A 21321-nucleotide genomic window follows, 5' to 3' on the forward strand; every position below is an offset into this window, starting at 1 on the left:
ACAAAGATGGCACCGGAGATAAGCACTATGCGCAGGTGCCAACTCCGACGCCATCTTAGTGACGAAAAAGATGAATAATAACATTAGCATAGAGAACAGAGAGAGGGAGGAACAGCAGGCAGGGGGGCGGGAATACATCTGAATACCCACCCAGATATCAGCTCTGTTGCAACTGCCACTCAGGAAGCTGACGATTTTTTAAAGTTTACTTTTCTTGGATTTGAAAGCCTAAACATCCGAGCTGACCACTAGTGGTATGTAGATAATCTGCCTGATATCGCCAGTATAGCACTGGCTTTATCTTGCAGACGAAAATCCTGATGATTGGTTCCCTTTAACCCCAAAACACCCCTGCAGGTCCAACGTAATCCACACAAGGCCCCACGATGAAATTGCAGCGCGCATCCATCTAATGGATGCGACAATCCAGGGCGGCTGCAGGCTGCTATTTTTAGGCTAGACCTCCCAGCCTGAGAATACAAGCCCCCAGCTTTCGGGCTTTATCTTGGCTGAATATCAAAATGGGGGGGATACTTGCTTTTTTTTTTTATTTTTATTTATTTAAATAATTAAAATTAAAAAAAAGCCATATGCGGTTCCTCTAATTTTGCCAAGGTAAGTGCACGGCTGGGGGCTGCAGCCTGTAGCCATATGCTTTATCTATGCTGGGTATCCTAAACAGAGGGACCTTACGCCAATAATTTATTTATTTTTATACCACGATACTGACCCACAGAGAGTTACACTGCTTTTCCCGCCCACCGGCCATCCTAGCGCCTGTGATTGGTTGCAGTCAGATGCTGTCACACAGGGTAAGAGCTTGTCTGACTGCAACAAATCACAGAAACCAGGACGGCCGGTGGGCGGGGAAAGCAGAGCATATGGATGAGCCTAATAAGCAGCCCAGGAAGTGAAGGAGAGGTCGCGGGAACAGTGTACAGCCGCAACAAAGTCTCGGTAAGTATGAAGTTCTTGCTTCATTCTTATTTTCTTTATTTTTCCTTTTTTTTTTTTTTTTTTTTTTTTTTTAAACTTCCCCAGTGCCAGATCCAGATCAAGACCCAGAATCCCGGGACCAGCACCCGGGTACCTTTTGAAACCACGCGGATCCAGATTTTTGTAGTCCGGATCCGCCCATAATTAATAGGAACTAATTTTTACATTTGTATTATTTATTTTTCACTAACATTGGAAAGAAATGTGAAAAACAAACAAGTATATATTTTTTTTCCCTCTACATTTATTTATTTTTTCCTAAGACCACAAAGGGCATCTAAAATTATATTCTAAAATGTGTTTCCCCTTTCTGTTGCAATTATTTTTATATACTGCTCAAAAAAATAAAGTGAAAACTAAAATACCATTGTGTTGTTTAACTGTTCCCTTTATTTTTTTTGAACAGTATATATCAGATATGGTTTTTAATTGATAATTTATTTTTGCAGCAGTTTGTACTAGCAGCAGCTTTTTTTTTTTTCTAATTCAGTAAAATTAATGAAAAGCTGAAATATAAAGATTAAGACGTCCCAATACTTTTCTCCATGTAGTGTAATTGCGGTTAGACTATGTAGGTTTTCTAACAATCGGTCAAATGCAGAAATGATTGAGTCTATATTTGGCAGCTTAGTACAAGTGTTTTGTAATGGGGATTTTAGTAATAGGGAATTGAAATAATCAGTTCCTGATCATAGTACACTTTTGGGCAATAATGCTGCGGCTCGATTGCACCGCTTGTAAAAACAAGACTAAAGGGGGCTTTACACGCTACGATATCGTTAATGTTTTATTGTCGGGGGTCACGTTGTTAGTGACGCACATCCGGCGTCATTAACGATATCGCAGCGTGTGACACTTACCAGCGACCTCAAAAATGGTGAAAATCGTTCACCATGGAGAGGTCGTTCCAAAACCAAAAATCGGTAATTGTTGATTATCGATGTGGTTCATCGCTCCTGCGGCAGCACACATCGCTGTGTGTGACACCACAGGAGCGAGGAACGTCTCCTTACCTGCCACCGGCCGCAATGTGGAAGGAAGGAGGTGGGCGGGATGTTACATCCCGCTCAACTCCGCCCCTCCGCTTTGATTGGCCGGCCACTTAGTGACGTCGTGGTGATGATGAACGGCCCTCCCCCTTGAGGGAGGGATAGTTCGGCAGTCACAGCGATGCCGAAGACCAGGTAAGTGCGTGTGATGCTGCGGCAGCGATCACACGAAATCGCATGCACGACGGGGACGGATGCTTTTGCGTACGATATCGCTAGCAATTGCTAGCGATATCTTAGCGTGTAAAGCCCTCTTAATCTCTAAAAAGTATCACCACGCATAATGTATGGACTTACCAGGTATAACAAGGTGGCAACAGCAGTCCTTTCTGCTTGTCTAGGAGACCACCAGTAAATATGTCCCTATCCCCTAACAGAACATATGATCAGGGGTCGTCCTCATTAACGCTCTTTGGTTTTGCACTGGCCATTCTACACATGGAAATCATTATAGTAACATCCTACATATAATATGTCCTTCTCTCTTACATAGGATCAGTAAAGTGTCCTGCAAAGATGAACGCACCTTTCAAGCCCGGAGAGAAATATCCTTTGGTTATATTCTCCCACGGCCTTGGAGCTTTCAGGTAACACATCATGCGCTCCACCTATCCACTGCAGTATTGTATAGTACAGTGATGGAGAACCTTTTAGAGACCAAGTGCCCAAATTGCAACCCAAAACCCATTAATTAATCGCAAAGTGCAAACATGGTGATGTAACAGGAATACTGAGGTTTTAGTTTAGAAAAAATAACTTTATTTATTAACATATTTGTCTTAGAGAAACACAGTATGATGGGCCCACAGATGGCCCAATACACAGTATGATGGACCCCCACAGCTGCCCTATCCACAGTATGATGGGTCCACATCTCCCCTATCCACAGTATGATGGGTCCACAGCTCCCCTATATATAGTATGATGGGTCCACAGCTCCCCTATATATAGTATGATGGGTCCACAGCTCCCCTATACACAGTATGATGGGTCCACAGCTTCTCTATACACAGTGTGATAGGCCCACAGCTCCTCTATACATAGTATGATGGGCCCACACCTCCCCTATAGAGAGTATAATAGGCTCCCAGTTCCCCTATACACAGTGTAATGGACCTACAGCTCCCCTATTCACAGTATGAAAGTCACAGAGCTCCCCTATACATAATATGATGGGCCCACAGCTACCCTATACACAGTATGGTATGCCCACACAGCTCCCCTATACTTCGTATGACGTCTTCACTACTCCCCCAAAAGACAGTGCAGTGTCCCTGACAGTAGTTCCCACACTGAATGATGGCCCCCATATTCGCTCCCATACTGTATGCAGGCCCCCCACTGTAGTCTCCAAACTGTATAATGGCCCCCACATTAGCTCCCATACTATAACGCCCACACATCCATATCCTTTAAGCATTAATGGAATATCCAATGGAAATGCTGTAAATGTCTGGGATCTGTCCGTAAAATTGTCCATACAGTTCCATGGGGACTTGGCCATTTACATCTATGGGAAGTACATAGCAAACAGAGCAGATCACCCCTCACCACTGATCTATATGGAGGCAGTGGCAACCAGCAGTGCGGGAATGGGGTGACGAGGGTACCTTACAATCGGTGAGGGTCCTACACTTATCAAGCATTTATGGCACCATCTTTGATGTAAATATCCTTGAAGTGGTGATCAGCTTGGCTGAGAGTTAGGCTATGTGCCCACGCTGCAGATTTTGCGCGGATTTTGCGCGGATTTTGCCGCGGATTTGCCGAAAATCTGCAGCAGCAGCACTTCCAAGCCATTTCAATGGCATTTTGGAAATGCTGTGCCCATGCTGCGGATTTTTCCGCTGCGGATTTGCCGCGGATTTTGATCCGGAAAAATCTGCAGCATGTCAATTGTTTGGTGCAGATTTGGTGCGGATTTTTGGCTTTGAATGGGGAAAAAAAATCCGCATCAAAATCCGCGGCAAATCCGCGGGTGCGGATTTGCCGCGAAAGTCGCGGATTTTCAGGCAGAAAAATCCGCAGGTACATTCTACCGTGGACACATAGCCTTACTGTCTTCATTGTGTGCTCTTTATCTCCGCAGGACATTGTATTCTGCCATCTGCATTGGGCTGGCCTCGCAGGGATTTGTAGTTGCTGCAGTGGAGCACAGGTAATTGTTGCGTCACACAAGGGCGCCCACTATGGGAAGCACGGGGTCCGGGTGGTCACACGGGACATGGGCATTTTTTTTCAGCAGATAGGTGAAGCACGTAGGGCACAGACAGCACAGGGACTGGAGACCTCAGACAGACAGTAGGTAACTGTGGAACTGGCAGCTGCACACAGCCAAGAAGACGTCCTAGAAATTGCAGGCAGTTAGCTATACTGGAAACCGCAGGCAGGTTTTGTGATAGTGAAAACCTCATGAAGGTAGGTTGCTGTGGAACTGGAAGCCGCAGACAGCCAGGAAGACATGCTGGAAACCCCAGGCAGACATGTAGTGATACTGGAAAGTGCAGTCAAGGAAGTAGTGATACTGGAAACCATAGGCAGGTAGGTAACTGTGGTACTGTAACCCACAGACAAGGTTGTAAAGGTACTAAAAGCCGAAGGCAACCAGGAGACGTCCTGAAGACCGGAGGCAGGTGGTTGTTCACAAACAAATTAAAAGTCTTAATACCAAATCCCAGGAGGGAGTCTTGGAAGCCCTTAAATAGCCAGAGGAAGTTGATCACATGGGAGCACACCGGGCTACTTGCAAATCCCGATATGGCGCACAAGAAAACCTATCATACCAAGATGAAGGGGGCAGGGCCCAGACCTGGGACAGAGATGTAACACAGTTCGCAGTGTAGTATATCTCTGGGCAGTAGTTGACAGGAAGATCAGGTGTGAGAGTATGGAGCTGGCTCAGAAGCTGAGCCCGCCCTGTACATAGTTGGATACTCAGCCGGCATCTACTAGTCTGCTCTATTTGCTGGTGTTTAACCATTTAGATGCCACTGTTATTTCTGACAGCCGTATTGCCATGGTTTGAATCCGTACAGGTGTCCGTCCTGGCAGCCACTACATCCCACTTTACACAATAAGAAGGCGCCGATCAGTTATCACGGAAGCCATGGGCCTAATGAGTGTTCCTATGAATTGGAGATTTGTATTGCAGTATATAGTAAAAATAAAATCTTCCCGTATATAAGACAAGAGATGGACTGTTCGCAGGTCATGTCCCCTAGAGAGATTAAAAAAAATATGTAAAAGTATATAAAACAATATATATTTAAGAAATTGAAAGAAACATAAAAGTTTGACCCCCTGCTCCCAATTTTTCCAATCCAAAACTAAACAAATTTAAAAAAAAAATTGAATAAAGCATATTGGTATCGCCAAAACCATAAGTCTGATCTATGAAAATCCAAAATAGATTAACCTATAATATAAACACTGTAAAGAATAAAAAACTATTAAGAAAAAAAATTCTGATAATAAAATGCCAGAATTTTTATCATTGCACTTCTCTCCAAAAATGTGATCTAAAGCCATCAACACACACATTACTTTCCCCACAGTGGAACCAATGGAAAAACAACTCTCCATGGACAGGAAAAATAAGTTATGGGCCACCGGCGATACAAGTTAAAATCTAAGAAGGGAGAAAAAAGCATTTAAATAAAAGGGAAAAAAAATATGAATTCTGGTGTCAGTATAATCATATTTGCTTCACTGTGAACACTGGAAAAAAAATTAAAAAAAGATTATTATGGGTGGTTGTTTTGTTTTTACCATTTACATTTTTCCCCCCATTTTTCTGTATGTTACGTGATATAGTGAGTGGTGTCATGCAAAACAACACCTAGTTCAACAAAAAGAAGCCTTTCATACAACAAACGGAAAAATAAAAGGATCGTGGTCTTGGAAAAAGGCTAGGAAAAAACTAAAGCACAATAATCAAAAATGTCTACCTCTTTAGGGGGGTTCAGTTGCTAAAAAGTGAATTTCCAGTTCTTGTCGCTAATAGGTTTATATAGTCTGATATACAATTATCAAAAGTTTACACACCCCAGCTGATTTTTTTGCTTTCTTGGCCTTTTTTCAGAGAATATGAATGTTAACACAAACTTTTCCACTTATGGTTAGTGGTTGGGTGAAGCCATTTATTGTTTTCTCTTTTTAAATCATAATGACAACCAAAAACATCCACATGATCCTGATCAAAACTTTACATACCTGGTGATTTTGGCCTGATAATATGCACAGAAGTTGACACACATGGGTTTGAATGGCAAATAAAGGTAACCTCATCACCTGTGACCTGTTTGCTTGTAATCAGTGTGTGTGCATAAAAGCTGAGTGAGTTTCTGGGATCCAGACCGACTCTTGCATCTTTCATCCAGCCACTGACGTTTCTGGATTGCGAGTCATGGGGAAAGTAAAAGAATTGTCAATGGTCTACGGAAAAAGATAGTTGAACTGTATAAAACAGGAAAGGGATACAAAAAGATATCCAAGGAATTGATAATGCCAGTCAGCAGTGTTCAAACTGTGATTAAAAAAATAGAAAATCAGGGGCTCTGTAAAAACCAAACCACGATCAGGTAGAGCAACAAAAATTTCGGTCACAATTGCCATGAAAATTGTTTGGGATGCAAAGTAAAACCCACAAATAACATCAGCTGAAATACAGGACTCACTGAAAACTAGCAGTGTAGCTGTTTCAAGATGCACAATAAGGAGGCACTTGAAGAAAAATGGTCTGCATGGTCAAGTCACCAGAAGAAAGCCATTACTGTGCAAATGCCACAAAGTATCTCACCTACAATATGCCAAATAGCACAGAGACAAGCCTCCAAACTTCTGGAACAAGGTAATTTGTGGTGATGAGACCAAAATCGAACTTTTTGGCCACAACCATAAACGTTACATTTGGAGAGGTGTCAACAAGGCCTATGATGAAAGGAACACCATTCCTACTGTAAAGCATGGAGGTAGATTGCTAATGATGTGGGGATCTGTGAGCTACAAAGGCACAGGAAACTTGGTCAAAGTTGAAGGAAAGATGAATGCAGCACATTATCAGCAAATACTGGAGGCAAGTTTGCACTCATCAGCCCGGAAGCTGCGCATGGGACGTACTTGGATGTTCCAACATAACAACGATCCAAAACTTAAGGCCAAGTCGACCTGTCATTGGCTACAGCAGAACAAAGTAAAGGTTCTGGAGTGGCCATCTCAGTTGCCTGACCTCAATATCATTGATCCATTCTGGGGAGAACTCAAGTGCACAGTTCATGCAAGAAAGCCCAGGAATTTACAGGAACTGAAGGCTTTTTGCCAAGAAGAATGGGCAGCTTTACCATCTGAGGAAATAAAGAGCCTCATCCACAACTACCACAAAAGATTTCAAGCTGTCATTGATTTTAGAGGGGGCAATACATCGTATTAAAAACTGTGGTATGTGAACTTTTGGTCAGGGTCATTTGGATGTTTCTGGTTGTCATTATGATTTAAAAAGAGAAAACACAGTAGTTTAATAATAAACGGCTTCACCCGACCACGAACCATGAGTGGGAAAAAAGATATTGTGTTATTCATATTCTCTGAAAAAGGCTAAGAAAGCAAAAAATCTGCTGGGGTATGTAAACTTTTGAGCACAACCATATATAGCAAACAAAAGTCTTTATATTTCTAGCTAAGAATGGGTTGTGGTCTTATCTTTCTAGAATTACGTAGATTGCGTTCACAGCAATTCTGTATCTAAATCTGTATGTTCACTGTCTATGTTTTCGGGGATAAGTTGTGAAATTTCAGCCCACGCTAAGATCTCTTATAACTTTTGTTTGCGTCTGACAGAGATGAATCTGCATCTGCCACGTTTTATTTCCGAGAGTGCTCCTCCGCCGATGGCTTTCAGGAGGACGAGGTTCGAGAACCCTTAGAGGAGGTCTGGCTGTACAGAAGGCCTCTAAAGCCGGGAGAAGATGAGTTTCCTCTGCGACATGAGCAGGTACGGGGGCTTCTGTATCATTCTAATAACCATTTTGGTCTGTTCGGGTTCTGCTCACATTTGTGGCGCACGTTCACTCAGAGCCTCCATTGCAGATTATGCCAAAGGTAAAATCGATGAGGTCAATGATAGAAACGTAACGGACTTTCTCAGTCAGTGGGACTTTGCTAATTTTCACCATGGGTGGTGGGTTCCTGCATTTCATTTCTCTTTTCCTCTTTTCTTTTCCTGTAGGTCCAGAAGAGAGCAGATGAATGTTTACGAGCCTTAGACCTGATGCTGGACATCAATTCTGGGAAACCAGTCACTAATGTATTACCGTCCAACTTTAACTGGATGTTATTAAAGGTGAGTACAGAAAGTACATTATGTATTTGCAATCAGTAAGGTGGGTACAGAAGAGGAGCACTTTATACAATTGCAGCACAAGGGATTCATCCCTCGTTACAAATTTACAAACTTTCTGAGGTTTACAATAAACCAGTCAAAAAAGAAAAATGTTACCAGCTCAACACAATGAATATAACAAGTATTTTTGTCAAATTCACCACAAAATACCACTATTACTGACTACTGTCTCAGAATTATTCACCCCTTCATGACAAGTGTCTTCAGGACTTAATAAACCTCCTCTAGCTGTTACGACCTGCTGCAAACGTGATGTTTATCTAGAGATGGCTATAGATACTTTAAAAAAGAAAAAAACAAGATAGCCAGCACTAAATGTGCACTACTGCACTAAAAATTCCAAACTGTGTTATTATTAAAATTTGAGATTTTTGGCAAAAAATTGCAATTTCTTGAGCTACCCCGCCACGTCACGGCAAATCTCTTTGGGGCAGTCCTACTCTAAAATATTTTTATTTAAAATGTGCCATATGGCCTCACATATGAAAAAAGTAGGACTGTTCTTAGCAGCACCTACCTGGTGCTTTTCAATCCCGTACCCATGACTGAATCATGGCGGGACAGGCCCAAGCAAATGCTGCATGAAGTAAATAGCCTGTGGACAAGGGCTTAATGGCTGAATGTGAACAGCTACCAATTGCCAAAATCAAGACAGGTGGAATACAAACCAAATTGGGGTGCACAGCAGCTCTGTCATGCAGTAAGGGCTGTCACCAGGAATTCCAGAGCCCCATACTGCCAAACTTTTGGGCCCCCTTCAGACTCCACCACAGCTCCGTCTCTACTTCTCGAACCTTTTCTATTGCTGGACTTTGCCTCTTTGAACACGGAGCTGACCTCCCTGCACCGTCCCCCAGAGAAAGGACCCCGGTGATGCATTTACCGGGGGAGCTCAGATCCTCCTATTCATACTGACCTCCAACCTTCCACAGTCCCACCATCACTTTTGGAAATCTCCAATTCTGCAAACAGTCTTCGCCAATCAAACTTTAACCGCTAGTCGTCATTTTGACAGCCCGAAAAAAGCTGCATGCACCGTTTTTTGGGCCATCAAAATGATGAGCCTGTCAGAATCATCAGACATATGCCTATATCTAATATATAAAGCTGTGTGTGTGTGTGTGTGTGTGTGTGTGTGTGTGTGTGTGTGCCCGCTAAAAGGAATTTGCACTGTCTTTTACAATCACAATATTTTGCACATACACCTCATGTGACTCTGGGAATATCATAGACTATGTTTTGAGGGAAAAATTTAACCCCGCGCTTTAGTTATTCGCTAAAAAACCTCCTTACATTAAAGTTAATGGAGCTGGGAGCTACAGGTCATTACTAGGAGCTGTGATTGGTTGCTATAGGCAACAAAGGACATTCATAGTATAAGAAGCTTATGTGTGAGGTAATGTGATTTCTGTGGAGAGACAGAGAGGCAGACAGACAAGGAAAGAGGCAGACAGACAAGGAGAGCGGCAGACAGACAAGGAGAGCGGCAGACAGACAAGGAGAGCGGCAGACAGACAAGGAGAGCGGCAGACAGACAAGGAGAGCGGCAGGCAGACAAGGAGAGCGGCAGGCAGACAAGGAGAGCGGCAGGCAGACAAGGAGAGCGGCAGGCAGACAAGGAGAGCGGCAGGCAGACAAGGAGAGCGGCAGGCAGACAAGGAGAGCGGCAGGCAGACAAGGAGAGCGGCAGGCAGACAAGGAGAGCGGCAGGCAGACAGGGAATGAGAAAGGCAGACTGACAGGGAATGAGAGAGGCAGGCTGACAGGGAATGAGAGAGGCAGGCTGACAGGGAATGAGAGAGGCAGGCTGACAGGGAATGAGAGAGGCAGACTGACAGGGAATGAGAGAGGCAGGCTGACAGGGAATGAGAGAGGCAGACTGACAGGGAATGAGAGAGGCAGAGTCAGACAGACTACATGCACAGTTACATACACTATACACTACCTCATCTTACAGCTCCTGATCAGTGCAGAGCAGGAGAGGAACCACTGGGACCTGCACGGAGGCTGCAGCAGCTGAACAGCTACAGGACCTGCCAGTTAACCGGTCATGTAATCAGGCACATGATTAGTCAGATGACCTGACAGGTCCTTCACATCAGCCTCAATAGTACATTTCCTGTCCCGCTCTGCACCAATCACAAATCAGTGCACAGCAGGAAGAGAGAGGGCAGTTCTCTGTGAGCGACCCAGGCCCCCGCCTTTACCCTGATGGCGGCCCCGCCCTCTGGGGCCCAGTGATCAGAGCAGACCTGGGCAAGGGGCGGCCCGCGGGCCACATCCGGCCCGCCTGCTCTCTGTGACCGGCCCGCCCGTCTTCAGCCGGTGCAGTGGAGCCGGGCTGCAGCGTGCCGAGCAGGGAGAGATCCTGTGCAGGTCCGCACAGTCAGTGCAGGAGAAGAAGCAGCACAGCAGACAGAATAATTCATCTTCCAGGACCTGCGATGATGTCACGCCCATGTGACTGTGTGGGAGGAGACACAGGATGCTGGGCAGAAAGCAAGATACTGAATCCTGAAGGAGATGTGGACATATGATGACTGGTAATAAGAAAAGAGGGGACATGAGGGGGAGGGGGCTGCAGGGTGAGTGCATATGAGGGCTGCAGACTGACAGAAGGATGTGAAGGGGTGCAGAGTGTTTGAGAGGGGTAAGTTGGAGTACAGGCAGGGTGAGATATGTGGGCAGGGTGTGTGACATATGGGGGTGTAGTGTGTGTGATATGGGGGTGCAGGCTGTATGGGAAGCAGGGTGTGTGACATATGGGGGTGTAGTGTGTGACATATGGGGGTGTAGTGTGTGTGATATGGGGGTGCAGGCTGTATGGGAAGCAGGGTGTGTGACATATGGGGGTGTAGTATATTACAGGTGTGCTATATGGAGGTGTATATAGTGGTGTAGTATATGGGGGTATAGTGATGTAGTATATTACAGGTGTGCTATATGGAGGTGTAGTATATTACAGGTGTGCTATATGGAGGTGTATATAGTGGTGTAGTATATGGGGGTGTAGTGATGTAGTATATTACAGGTGTACTATATGGAGGTGTAGTATATTACAGGTGTACTATATGGAGGTGTAGTATATTACAGGTGTGCTATATGGAGGTGTAGTATATTACAGGTGTACTATATGGAGGTGTAGTGATGTAGTATATTACAGGTGTGCTCTATGGAGGTGTAGTATATTACAGGTGTGCTATATGGAGGTGTAGTATATTACAGGTGTACTATATGGAGGTGTAGTATATTACAGGTGTGCTATATGGAGGTGTATATTACAGGTGTGCTATATGGAGGTGTAGTATATTACAGGTGTGCTATATGGAGGTGTAGTATATTACAGGTGTGCTATATGGAGGTGTAGTGATGTAGTATATTACAGGTGTGCTATATGGAGGTGTAGTATATTACAGGTGTAGTATATGGGGTGTAGTGATGTAGTATATTACAGGTGTATATAGGGGTGTAGTGATGTAGTATATTACAGGTGTATATAGGGGTGTAGTGATGTAGTATATTACAGGTGTATATAGGGGTGTAGTGATGTAGTATATTACAGGTGTATATAGGGGTGTAGTGATGTAGTATATTACAGGTGTACTATATGGAGTTGTAGTATATTACAGGTGTGCTATATGGAGTTGTAGTATATTACAGGTGTGCTATATGGAGTTGTAGTATATTACAGGTGTAGTATATGGGGTGTAGTGATGTAGTATATTACAGGTGTAGTATATAGGGGTGTAATGATGTAGTATATCGGAGGTGTATTATATAGTGGTGTAGTATAATACAGGTGTATATGGGGGTGTAGTATATTACAGGTATATGGAGGGAGTGTAGTATAATACAGGTATAGTATATAGGGGTGTAGTGGTGTAGTTTATTACAGGTGTAGTATATGGAGGGGGTGTAGTGATGTAGTATATTGGGTAGAACTGAGTTAATTATATTAGTCCGGCCCTCTAAACCAATCCCAATTTCTCATGCGGCCCCATGGGAAAATTAATTGCCCACCCCTGGATCAGAGGAATGGAAGAGGAGGGGCCTTCAGCAGCCGGGCCCCCCTCCTGGCCTCTGATCACGGGGCCCCTTACAGGAGGCACGGTTGTAATGCCCTGAGTGTGGACCTGCATGCAGCACATCACTTTCTCAGCCCCTATACAGCCTCCTCCTGCAAAACATCACTCCTCTCAGTCCCTCTATATACTGCCCTATAATGCAGCCCTTTCCAGCAGTACATTACTCTTCTCAGTTCCATGGGTAGTAAGAAATATATAGACTAAAGACAAAGCATGGTACTGTAGGGCCCCATCAACTATATAAAAAAGGTCCTGTAAAATATAATTTTTAACTCTAACGTTTAACACCTTGATAATTTGAATGTGGAGGATAAAATACTATTGATGTCTACGAGATAATTGGGGTATGGAGGTGGCCTAAGGCTTATACGTTGCTGATTCTAGACCTATTCTGTCCCTAATCTACCCCTATGTATGAATGCTTCCCCAGATATTGTAGGAGCACAGTTTTTAGCATTAAATATACTCAATTACATATACACCCTGTTCCATGCTATTCAGGGTTAAGTTGCAAAAAAAAAAAAGACTCGCTAAAATGCACGCAAATAGATAAAGTACATATGGGTCTTTTGCAAATGAAACTCGGAAAGAAATAGTGAAAAATTAGTGCATCCCTGCAAATGCATTTTGGGACTGCAAGATTGCGATTTATGATTGCAATCTGCATAAACAGCCCTGGAAAACAGATGAGCAAGGAGCTAGGGTGCCAATAGCTGGTAACACCGAAATCGACAGGTTTGGCTGAAATGAATGTGAATGAAGTCCTTAAGTGCAACCTGTATTTCTGCACTGTATTTCCTCAGTATGTTATCGGGGGAGAGGTAGAGGCACATTTCATAACCGGAGGAAACTGTTTTGTACAATCTGTGTGTACTATGAGCTTATCTTCTTGGTGCAAACGTGCTTCATTTGCTTCCAGTTCAGACACATTACCTTTTGAATTTAATATTTTAAGTTATAAAGAGACAATTTTAGTTTTCAGCATCATGATCTACCGTATTTTACATTTTATAAGACGCACCGGATTGTAAGACGCCCCCCCAAATTTGGAGGGGAATAAGAGGTGAAAAAATAGGGTCCAAATTAATCTGATGGTGTCTTACTAGGGAGGGGGGCCGGCAGCGGAGCGGGGGTTACAGGAGGCATAAACAGTATTGGAATATGGCGATGCTGCAAGTGGTACATAGGGGGACCCAGATACTCACTGCAGGCGCTGCTCTGTGCCAGGGCTGTTGACGCTGCTCTGCTCTTTGCGGTGCAGCTCTGCTCTGTGCGGGGGCTGCTCTGCTCTGTGCCAGGGCTGTGGACGCTGCTCTGCTCTTTGCGGTGCGGCTCTGCTCTGTGCGGGGCTGCTCTGCTCTGTGCCAGGGCTGTGGACGCTGCTCTGCTCTGTGCGGTGCGGCTCTGCTCTGTGCGGAGCTGCTCTGCTCTGTGCCAGGGCTGTGGATGTGGGTCTGCTCTGTGCGGCACAGTTCTGATCTGTGCGGGGCTGCTCTGCGCCAAGACTGTGGATGCGGCTCTGCTCTGTGCGGCATAGTTCTGCTCTGCGCGGGGTTGCTCTGCGCATCGCTGCTCTGCAGGGCTGCTTTGCTCTGTGCGGCGGGCAATGAGTCACGGGCCATTCTTAACATGTCGGCGGTGAGGGCTTCTTCAAATAATAGCGGCCGGAGTCAGCGCATGTGCAGATGACAGCTTGAGTCGAGAGCTCCATCTGCGCACGCGCCGACTCTAGGCGCTATTTTTTGAAGAAGCCCTCATCGCCCACTGAACAGTCACCCCGCCGCACCGCACAGATTCGAGTGAGCCGCACAGAGCAGAGTCGGCAGCTCACCGTATAGCATTGCTCCTGCCTTCTTTGACCCCTCTTCACCACCCCCTGGTAAGCTGCATTCGGATTTTAAGACACACCCCTCATTTTCCACCCAATTTTTGAGAGGAAAAGTGCGTTTTATAATCCGAAAAATACGGTGCTTGTATTTTTCTATAGTTCTGTTCTCTCCCATATTTTCTTCAGTTTTGTGTTTTATTTTATGTTCTCTTACCCGTCTATCTTACTTTAGGATTCTATTGATGTTCAAAAAGTGGCAGCTGCCGGACATTCGTTTGGGGCAGCGACTGCAATCAAGGCTCTCGGTAGAGATACACGGCTTAGGTAAGAATTTATGTAGAGATGAAAAATATTTTACTAAAATTAATTCCCACATACACAGTATTAGTTATATTATTCCCCCTAGGAGGCAGTGTTATAGTATTTAGTCATGACCGAAAGTGTTGGCACCCTTGAAATTGTTTCAGAAAGGGAAGTATTTCTTCCAGAAAATTCCTGCAATCACACATGGAGGAAAAAAAAAGGCAAATTAGGCATAATTTCACACAAAGGTCCAAAAATGGGCTGGACAAAATTGTTGCTAACTTTCCAAAATTGTAGGTAAACAACTTTGTTTCAAGCATGTGATATGTGATGCTCCTTCAAATTCAAGTAACAGGTGTGGGCAATATGAAAATCACACTTGCAACCAGATAAAAAGGGGAGAAGTTGACTCAATCTTTGCATTGTGTGTCTGTGTGTGCCACATTGAGCATGGAGAACAGAGAGAGGAGTAGAGAACTGTCTGAGGACTTGAGAACAAAATTGTTGAAAAATATCAACAATCTCAAGGGTTCAAGTCCATTTCCCGAGATCTTTGTTCACTGTGCACAACATGATCAAAAATTGTACAACCCATGGCACTGTAGAGAATGTCCCTGGATGTTGATGGCAGAGAAAAATTGATGAAAAGTTGAAATGCAAGATAGTCCGAATGGTGGATAAGCTGCCCCAATCTGGTTTCAAAGAAATCCAAGCTGTCCTGCAGCTCAGGGGGTATCAGTGTTAGTGCAAACTATCTGTCCACATCGGAATGAATTGAATCGCTATGGGGGAGACCCAGGAGGACCCCACTACTGACACAAAAACATAAAAAAGCTAGGCTGCTGTTTGCCATGTTCGTTAGATTTAGGGATCATAAGAACTCTATTGCAACTGGCATAGGAGCAACTAAGCTGATTAACCATATAAAAGAGGTTCATCAAGCAGATAGTACTGTATTAAAGGGAACCTGTCATCAGAAATTTTGCACTAAACCTAAAAGATTCCCCCTCTGCAGCTCCTGGGCTGCATTCTAGCAATGTTCCTGTTGTTCTTGTGCCCCCTTTCTGACCAAAATAAAGACTTTATAAAGTGGTACCTTTTTGTATTCAGATCTTGATAATGGTACACGGGGGCGGGGGTCTCTGGTGTCCGTTAGGCTGTCCCCCATCGCGCAATTTCAAAGAGGTGACGTGAGGTAAGTTGGCCAACGCTTGCACAAAACGGTGGAGGCGGCGGTGAAAGCGCGACCACGAGATTATGGGTGGGTACTTGCTGATGAAAGTCACAGCGCCGCCCATAATCAATGCGCAACACGTCACCAGTGGTCACACTGTGAACATTGCACAGTCCCGCGAGAGTGGCGCGGCGCATGCGCGAGATTATGGGCGGCCATAATCTCGCGCATGCGCCGTGCCACTCTCGCGGGACTGCAATGTGCAGTGTGACCGCTGGTGACATGTTGCGCATGCGCGAGATTATGGGCGGCGATAATCTCGCGAATGCGCCGTGCCACTCTCGCGGGACTGCAATGTGCAGTGTGACCGCTGGTGACGTGTTGCGCATGCGCGAGATTATGGGCGGCGATGTGATTTTCATCAGCAAGTACCCGCCTATAATCTCGTGCTCGCGCTTTCAGCGCCGCCTCCACCGTTCTGCGCAAGCGCTGGCCAGCTTACCTCACGTCACCTCTTTGAAATTGCACGATGGGGGATGGCGTAAAGCGACAGGGAGGCAGACTAACGGACACCAGAGAGCCCGCCCCCGTGTACCATTATCAAGATCTGAATACAAAAAGGTACCACTTTATAAAGTCTTTATTTTGGTCAGAAAGGGGGCACATAAACAACAGGAACATTGCTAGAATGCAGCCCAGGAGCTGCAGAGGGGGAATCTTTTAGGTTTAGTGCAAAATTTCTGATGACAGGTTCCCTTTAAGTTTTGCAGGGTTGGAACGGGTGGAACCCAGAGCAGTTACAGTCTTTCTTTAAAAATCCAGTTCATGTCAAATTGAATGCTATTCTTGAATATTGTACATTCTAAGGACCCCTTCACACGCACGTGTCTCCGGTACGTGCTAGGTCCGTGCCCGCATGTACCGGAGACATGGGCACACGTAAACCCATTAAAATCAATGGGTTTATGTGCACGCACGTGTTCAGCCATTGGCCCGTACCTCCGTGTGGAGCACACGTGAGCCCGTGTGCTCCATACGGAGGCATGTCCGTTTTTTTCCGGCAGCACGGGTGTCACACGGCCCGCATCCCTACCACACGGATGTAGTGTGGATGCGGTCCCGTGTGACACACCCCAGAGAAAACTCACGTGTCAGAGAAAAAAAATATCAAATCTTTACTCGCCTTCTCCAGCCCTCCTGTCTCTGCCGCTGCTGTCACTTGCTTTCGACCGCCGCTCATTATGCTCATTTAATATTCACTTCACTGCGGCCGGAAGCAGCAGCAGCGGGGAGTCGGCAGGGCTGGAGACCGAAGATCAGCACCACGGACAGCGACGCCAGGGACAGGTGAGTTGAAAGTTCTCGTTCTCCGTGTGTTATCACGGATAACACACGGAGAACATACGTAGTGCCATAAACACGGCCCACGGAGGGGAAACACACCTTTTGACACGTCCGTGAAACACGTGCGTGATTTTCACGGACGTGTGAAGGGGGCCTAAGGCTGTGTTTTTACGTGTTATTTTTTGCAGTTTTAAGTATGCGTTTAACTTTGTTTTTTTTAATTACTGATGACGTTGCACACCAGGTGATTTCTGCACGTGTTTAAGTTTTGTGAATGCACGTCTTCTTGTGTGGACTTGTGGAAGCGTTATTGTTAGATGCGAAACGGCCGTCGTCCGAGGTACTGTGTGTACCCCCTCCCTTACGCCATCCCCCCTGACCCTAATGGTCGAATAAACGGCTTCTTTTTTTGAGCAACCCGGTGCTTGCCTTTTGTCTCTTCTCTTCGGTTATATATGGACTGATACTTTTGAAATGAGCACCGCGTTTTTTGCTTGTTGTATCTACTGCCATATAGTGCAGTCACAAGATTGGACTGGCAATTACTAAACAGCTGATCAACTGGATAGTGCCTAGTATTTCCTTCTTTTTTTGCTCTTATAACAACTTGTGTAATTGCAATCATTTTCTGGGAGAAATAGTTCATTTTTCCGGAACAATTTCAAGGGTGCCAATACTTTCAGCCATGACTGTATATTGTTCTACATAGGAGCAGTATTATAATAGTTATATTCTTGTACTTAGGGAGCAGTATTATAGTAGTTATTTTCTTGTACATAGGGGCAGTATTATAGTAGTTATATTCTTGTACATAGGAGCAGTATTATAGTAGTTATATTCTTGTACATAGGGGCAGTATTATAGTAGTTATATTCTTGTACATAGGAGCAGTATTATAGTAGTTATATTCTTGTACATAGGAGCAGTATTATAGTAGTTATATTCTTGTACATAGGAGCAGTATTATAGTAGTTATATTCTTGTACATAGGAGCAGTATTATAGTAGTTATATTCTTGTACATAGGAGCAGTATTATAGTAGTTATATTCTTGTACATAGGGGCAGTATTATAGTAGTTATATTCTTGTATATAAGGGGCAGTATTATAGTAGTTATATTCTTGTACATAGGAGCAGTATTATAGTAGTTATGTTCTTGTACATAGGAGCAGTATTATAGTAGTTATATTCTTGTATATAAGGGGCAGTATTATAGTAGATATATTCTTGTATATAAGGGGCAGTATTATAGTAGATATATTCTTGTACACAGGGAGCAGTATTATAGTAGTTATATTCTTGTATATAAGGGGCAGTATTATAGTAGTTATATTCTTGTATATAAGGGGCAGTATTATAGTAGTTATATTCTTGTATATAAGGGGCAGTATTATAGTAGTTATATTATTGTACATAGGAGCAGTATTATAGTAGTTATATTCTTGTACATAGGGGGAAGTATTTTATAGTAGTTATATTCTTATACATAGGGGGCAGTATTATAGTAGTTATATTCTTGTACATAGGGGGCAGTATTATAGTAGTTATATTCTTGAACATAGGGGGCAGTATTATAGTAGCTATATTCTTGTACATAGGGGCAGTATTATAGTAGTTATATTCTTGTATATAAGGGACAGTATTATAGTAGTTATATTCTTGTACACAGGGAGCAGTATTATAGTAGCTATATTCTTATATATAAGGGGCAGTATTATAGTAGATATATTCTTGTACATAGGGGCAGTATTATAGTAATTATATTCTTGTACATAGGAGCAGTATTATAGTAGTTATATTCTTGTATATAAGGGGCAGTATTATAGTAGTTATATTCTTGTATATAAGGGGCAGTATTATAGTAGTTATATTCTTGTATATAAGGGGCAGTATTATAGTAGTTATATTATTGTACATAGGGACAGTATTATAGTAGTTATATTCTTGTACATAGGGGGCAGTATTATAGTAGTTATATTATTGTACATAGGAGCAGTATTATAGTAGCTATATTCTTGTATATAAGGGACAGTATTATAGTAGATATATTCTTGTACATAGGGGCAGTATTATAGTAATTATATTCTTGTACATAGGAGCAGTATTATAGTAGTTATATTCTTGTATATAAGGGGCAGTATTATAGTAGTTAGATTCTTGTACATAGGGGGCAGTATTATAGTAATTATATTCTTGTATATAAGGGGCAGTATTATAGTAGTTATATTCTTGTATATAAGGGGCAGTATTATAGTAGTTATATTCTTGTACATAGGGGCAGTATTATAGTAGTTATATTCTTGTATATAAGGGGCAGTATTACAGTAGATATATTCTTGTACATAGGGGCAGTATTATAGTAATTATATTCTTGTACATAGGAGCAGTATTATAGTAGTTATATTCTTGTATATAAGGGGCAGTATTATAGTAGTTAGATTCTTGTACATAGGGGGCAGTATTATAGTAATTATATTCTTGTATATAAGGGGCAGTATTATAGTAGTTATATTCTTGTATATAAGGGGCAGTATTATAGTAGTTATATTCTTGTACATAGGGGCAGTATTATAGTAGTTATATTCTTGTACATAGGGGCAGTATTATAGTAGTTATATTCTTGTATATAAGGGGCAGTATTACAGTAGATATATTCTTGTACATAACTGTACCTGTGCTGAATGCGGAGTCTGATATGATATCCCCCTGTACATTGTGTTGGTGTTAGGTGTGCTGTGGCACTGGATGCCTGGATGCTCCCCTTGAGAGATGAGATATTTTCCACCATCCATCAACCTGTTTTATTCGTCAACTCTGAGAAGTTCCAGTGGGTGGATAATATTCTACTCATGAAGAAGTTGGATTCCACCAGCGTAGAAAGGAAGATGATCACAATCAAGTAAGTGCTCAGCCGTCCTAGTCTAGTGTCTGTCTGTAATATGTGCATGTTGGGTGTACAAGTAATGGACATGCATCAGACTCACCATTATGAATGACGTGGACATGTAATTTCTAAGTAAATTTCATATAACACATGTAATGTGCTATACAGAGTATTTGTCTATTTATCTGCATAATAGCAATTTTGTATATATACAGCTCTGGCAAAAATTAAGAGACCACTGCAAAATTTTCAGTTTTTCAGCTTTTTCTTTTATAGGTATATTTCTTTGTCGCTCCATTGGGAGACCCAGACAATTGGGTGTATAGCTTCTGCCTCCGGAGGCCACACAAAGTATTACACTTAAAAGTGTAAAGCCCCTCCCCTTCTGCCTATACACCCCCCCGTGAGTCACGGGCTCCTCAGTTTTTATGCTTTGTGCGAAGGAGGCACACATGCACGCATAGCTCCACAATTTAGTCAGCAGCAGCTGCTGACTATTTCGGATGGAAGAAAAGTGGGCCCATATAGGGCCCCCAGCATGCTCCCTTCTCACCCCACTCTGGTCGGCGGTGCGGTTAAGGTTGAGGTACCCATTGCGGGTACATAGGCAGGAGCCAACATGCTGTTTTCCTTCCCCATCCCTGCAGGGCTCTGGGTGAAGTGGGATCCTAATCGGTCTCCAGACACTGGGACCGTGCTCCCTCCGCAGCCCCTGGGGAATCTGCTGGACAGGAGCTGGGTATCGTCAGGGACAAGGCCCTGCTACTGTGAGGTACTCTGTGTCCCCTTGGGGACAGCGCATGGAGCGCTTGTGTCATACACGCTGCAGCACTGCTGGGTGTGTTAGTGCGCCGGGACTACCGCGCTGGCCGCGCTTGTTTGCCGGCCGCGCTCATAACTTTAGTCCCCGGCTTTTGCGGCCTAGTACCGCATATTCCCGCCCCCGGGCCTGTCAGTCAGGGGAAGGGAGGGACGCTGCACTGGACGTCAGCGCTGAGGGCTGGAGCATACTTTGTATCCTCCTCCCCCCTCACTGAGCACAGTGGGACACCAGATTCCCGCACTTTCTTGGGCACGCCCATGGCCCCCTCCTCCTCACAGAACGCTGGCAGCCATTCCTGTCAGCACTTCTGAAGCTAGAGAGGAGAGACAAACGGCTCTGGGAGATCCAGGCAGGGAATCTGGTGGTCACACAACCGCTTTGGGCGGTCGGTAAGCCGCACCTGTTTCTAGGTGCTGGCCCCCCTGGGTGCCGAAGTGT

The 21321-nt window shown here is 44.0% G+C and overlaps 1 protein-coding gene across 4 annotated transcripts in view; it reads left to right on the top strand.

Annotated features, from left to right (window-relative positions):
* Window positions 1-21321, top strand: part of PLA2G7 (phospholipase A2 group VII) — a 111135-nt gene that overhangs the window by 70344 nt on the left and 19470 nt on the right. For all 4 annotated transcript variants that reach the window (XM_075338815.1, XM_075338814.1, XM_075338813.1 and 1 more), the window contains 6 exons: window positions 2539-2632; window positions 4135-4203; window positions 7881-8034; window positions 8269-8382; window positions 14588-14679; window positions 19905-20075. In XM_075338815.1, coding sequence (XP_075194930.1) covers window positions 2539-2632; window positions 4135-4203; window positions 7881-8034; window positions 8269-8382; window positions 14588-14679; window positions 19905-20075 — 694 coding nt within the window. The remainder of the gene's footprint in view (window positions 1-2538; window positions 2633-4134; window positions 4204-7880; window positions 8035-8268; window positions 8383-14587; window positions 14680-19904; window positions 20076-21321) is intronic.

This window comes from Anomaloglossus baeobatrachus, chromosome 3 (genome assembly GCF_048569485.1).
Source record: "Anomaloglossus baeobatrachus isolate aAnoBae1 chromosome 3, aAnoBae1.hap1, whole genome shotgun sequence".
In the NCBI taxonomy this organism is placed as follows: domain Eukaryota; kingdom Metazoa; phylum Chordata; class Amphibia; order Anura; family Aromobatidae; genus Anomaloglossus; species Anomaloglossus baeobatrachus.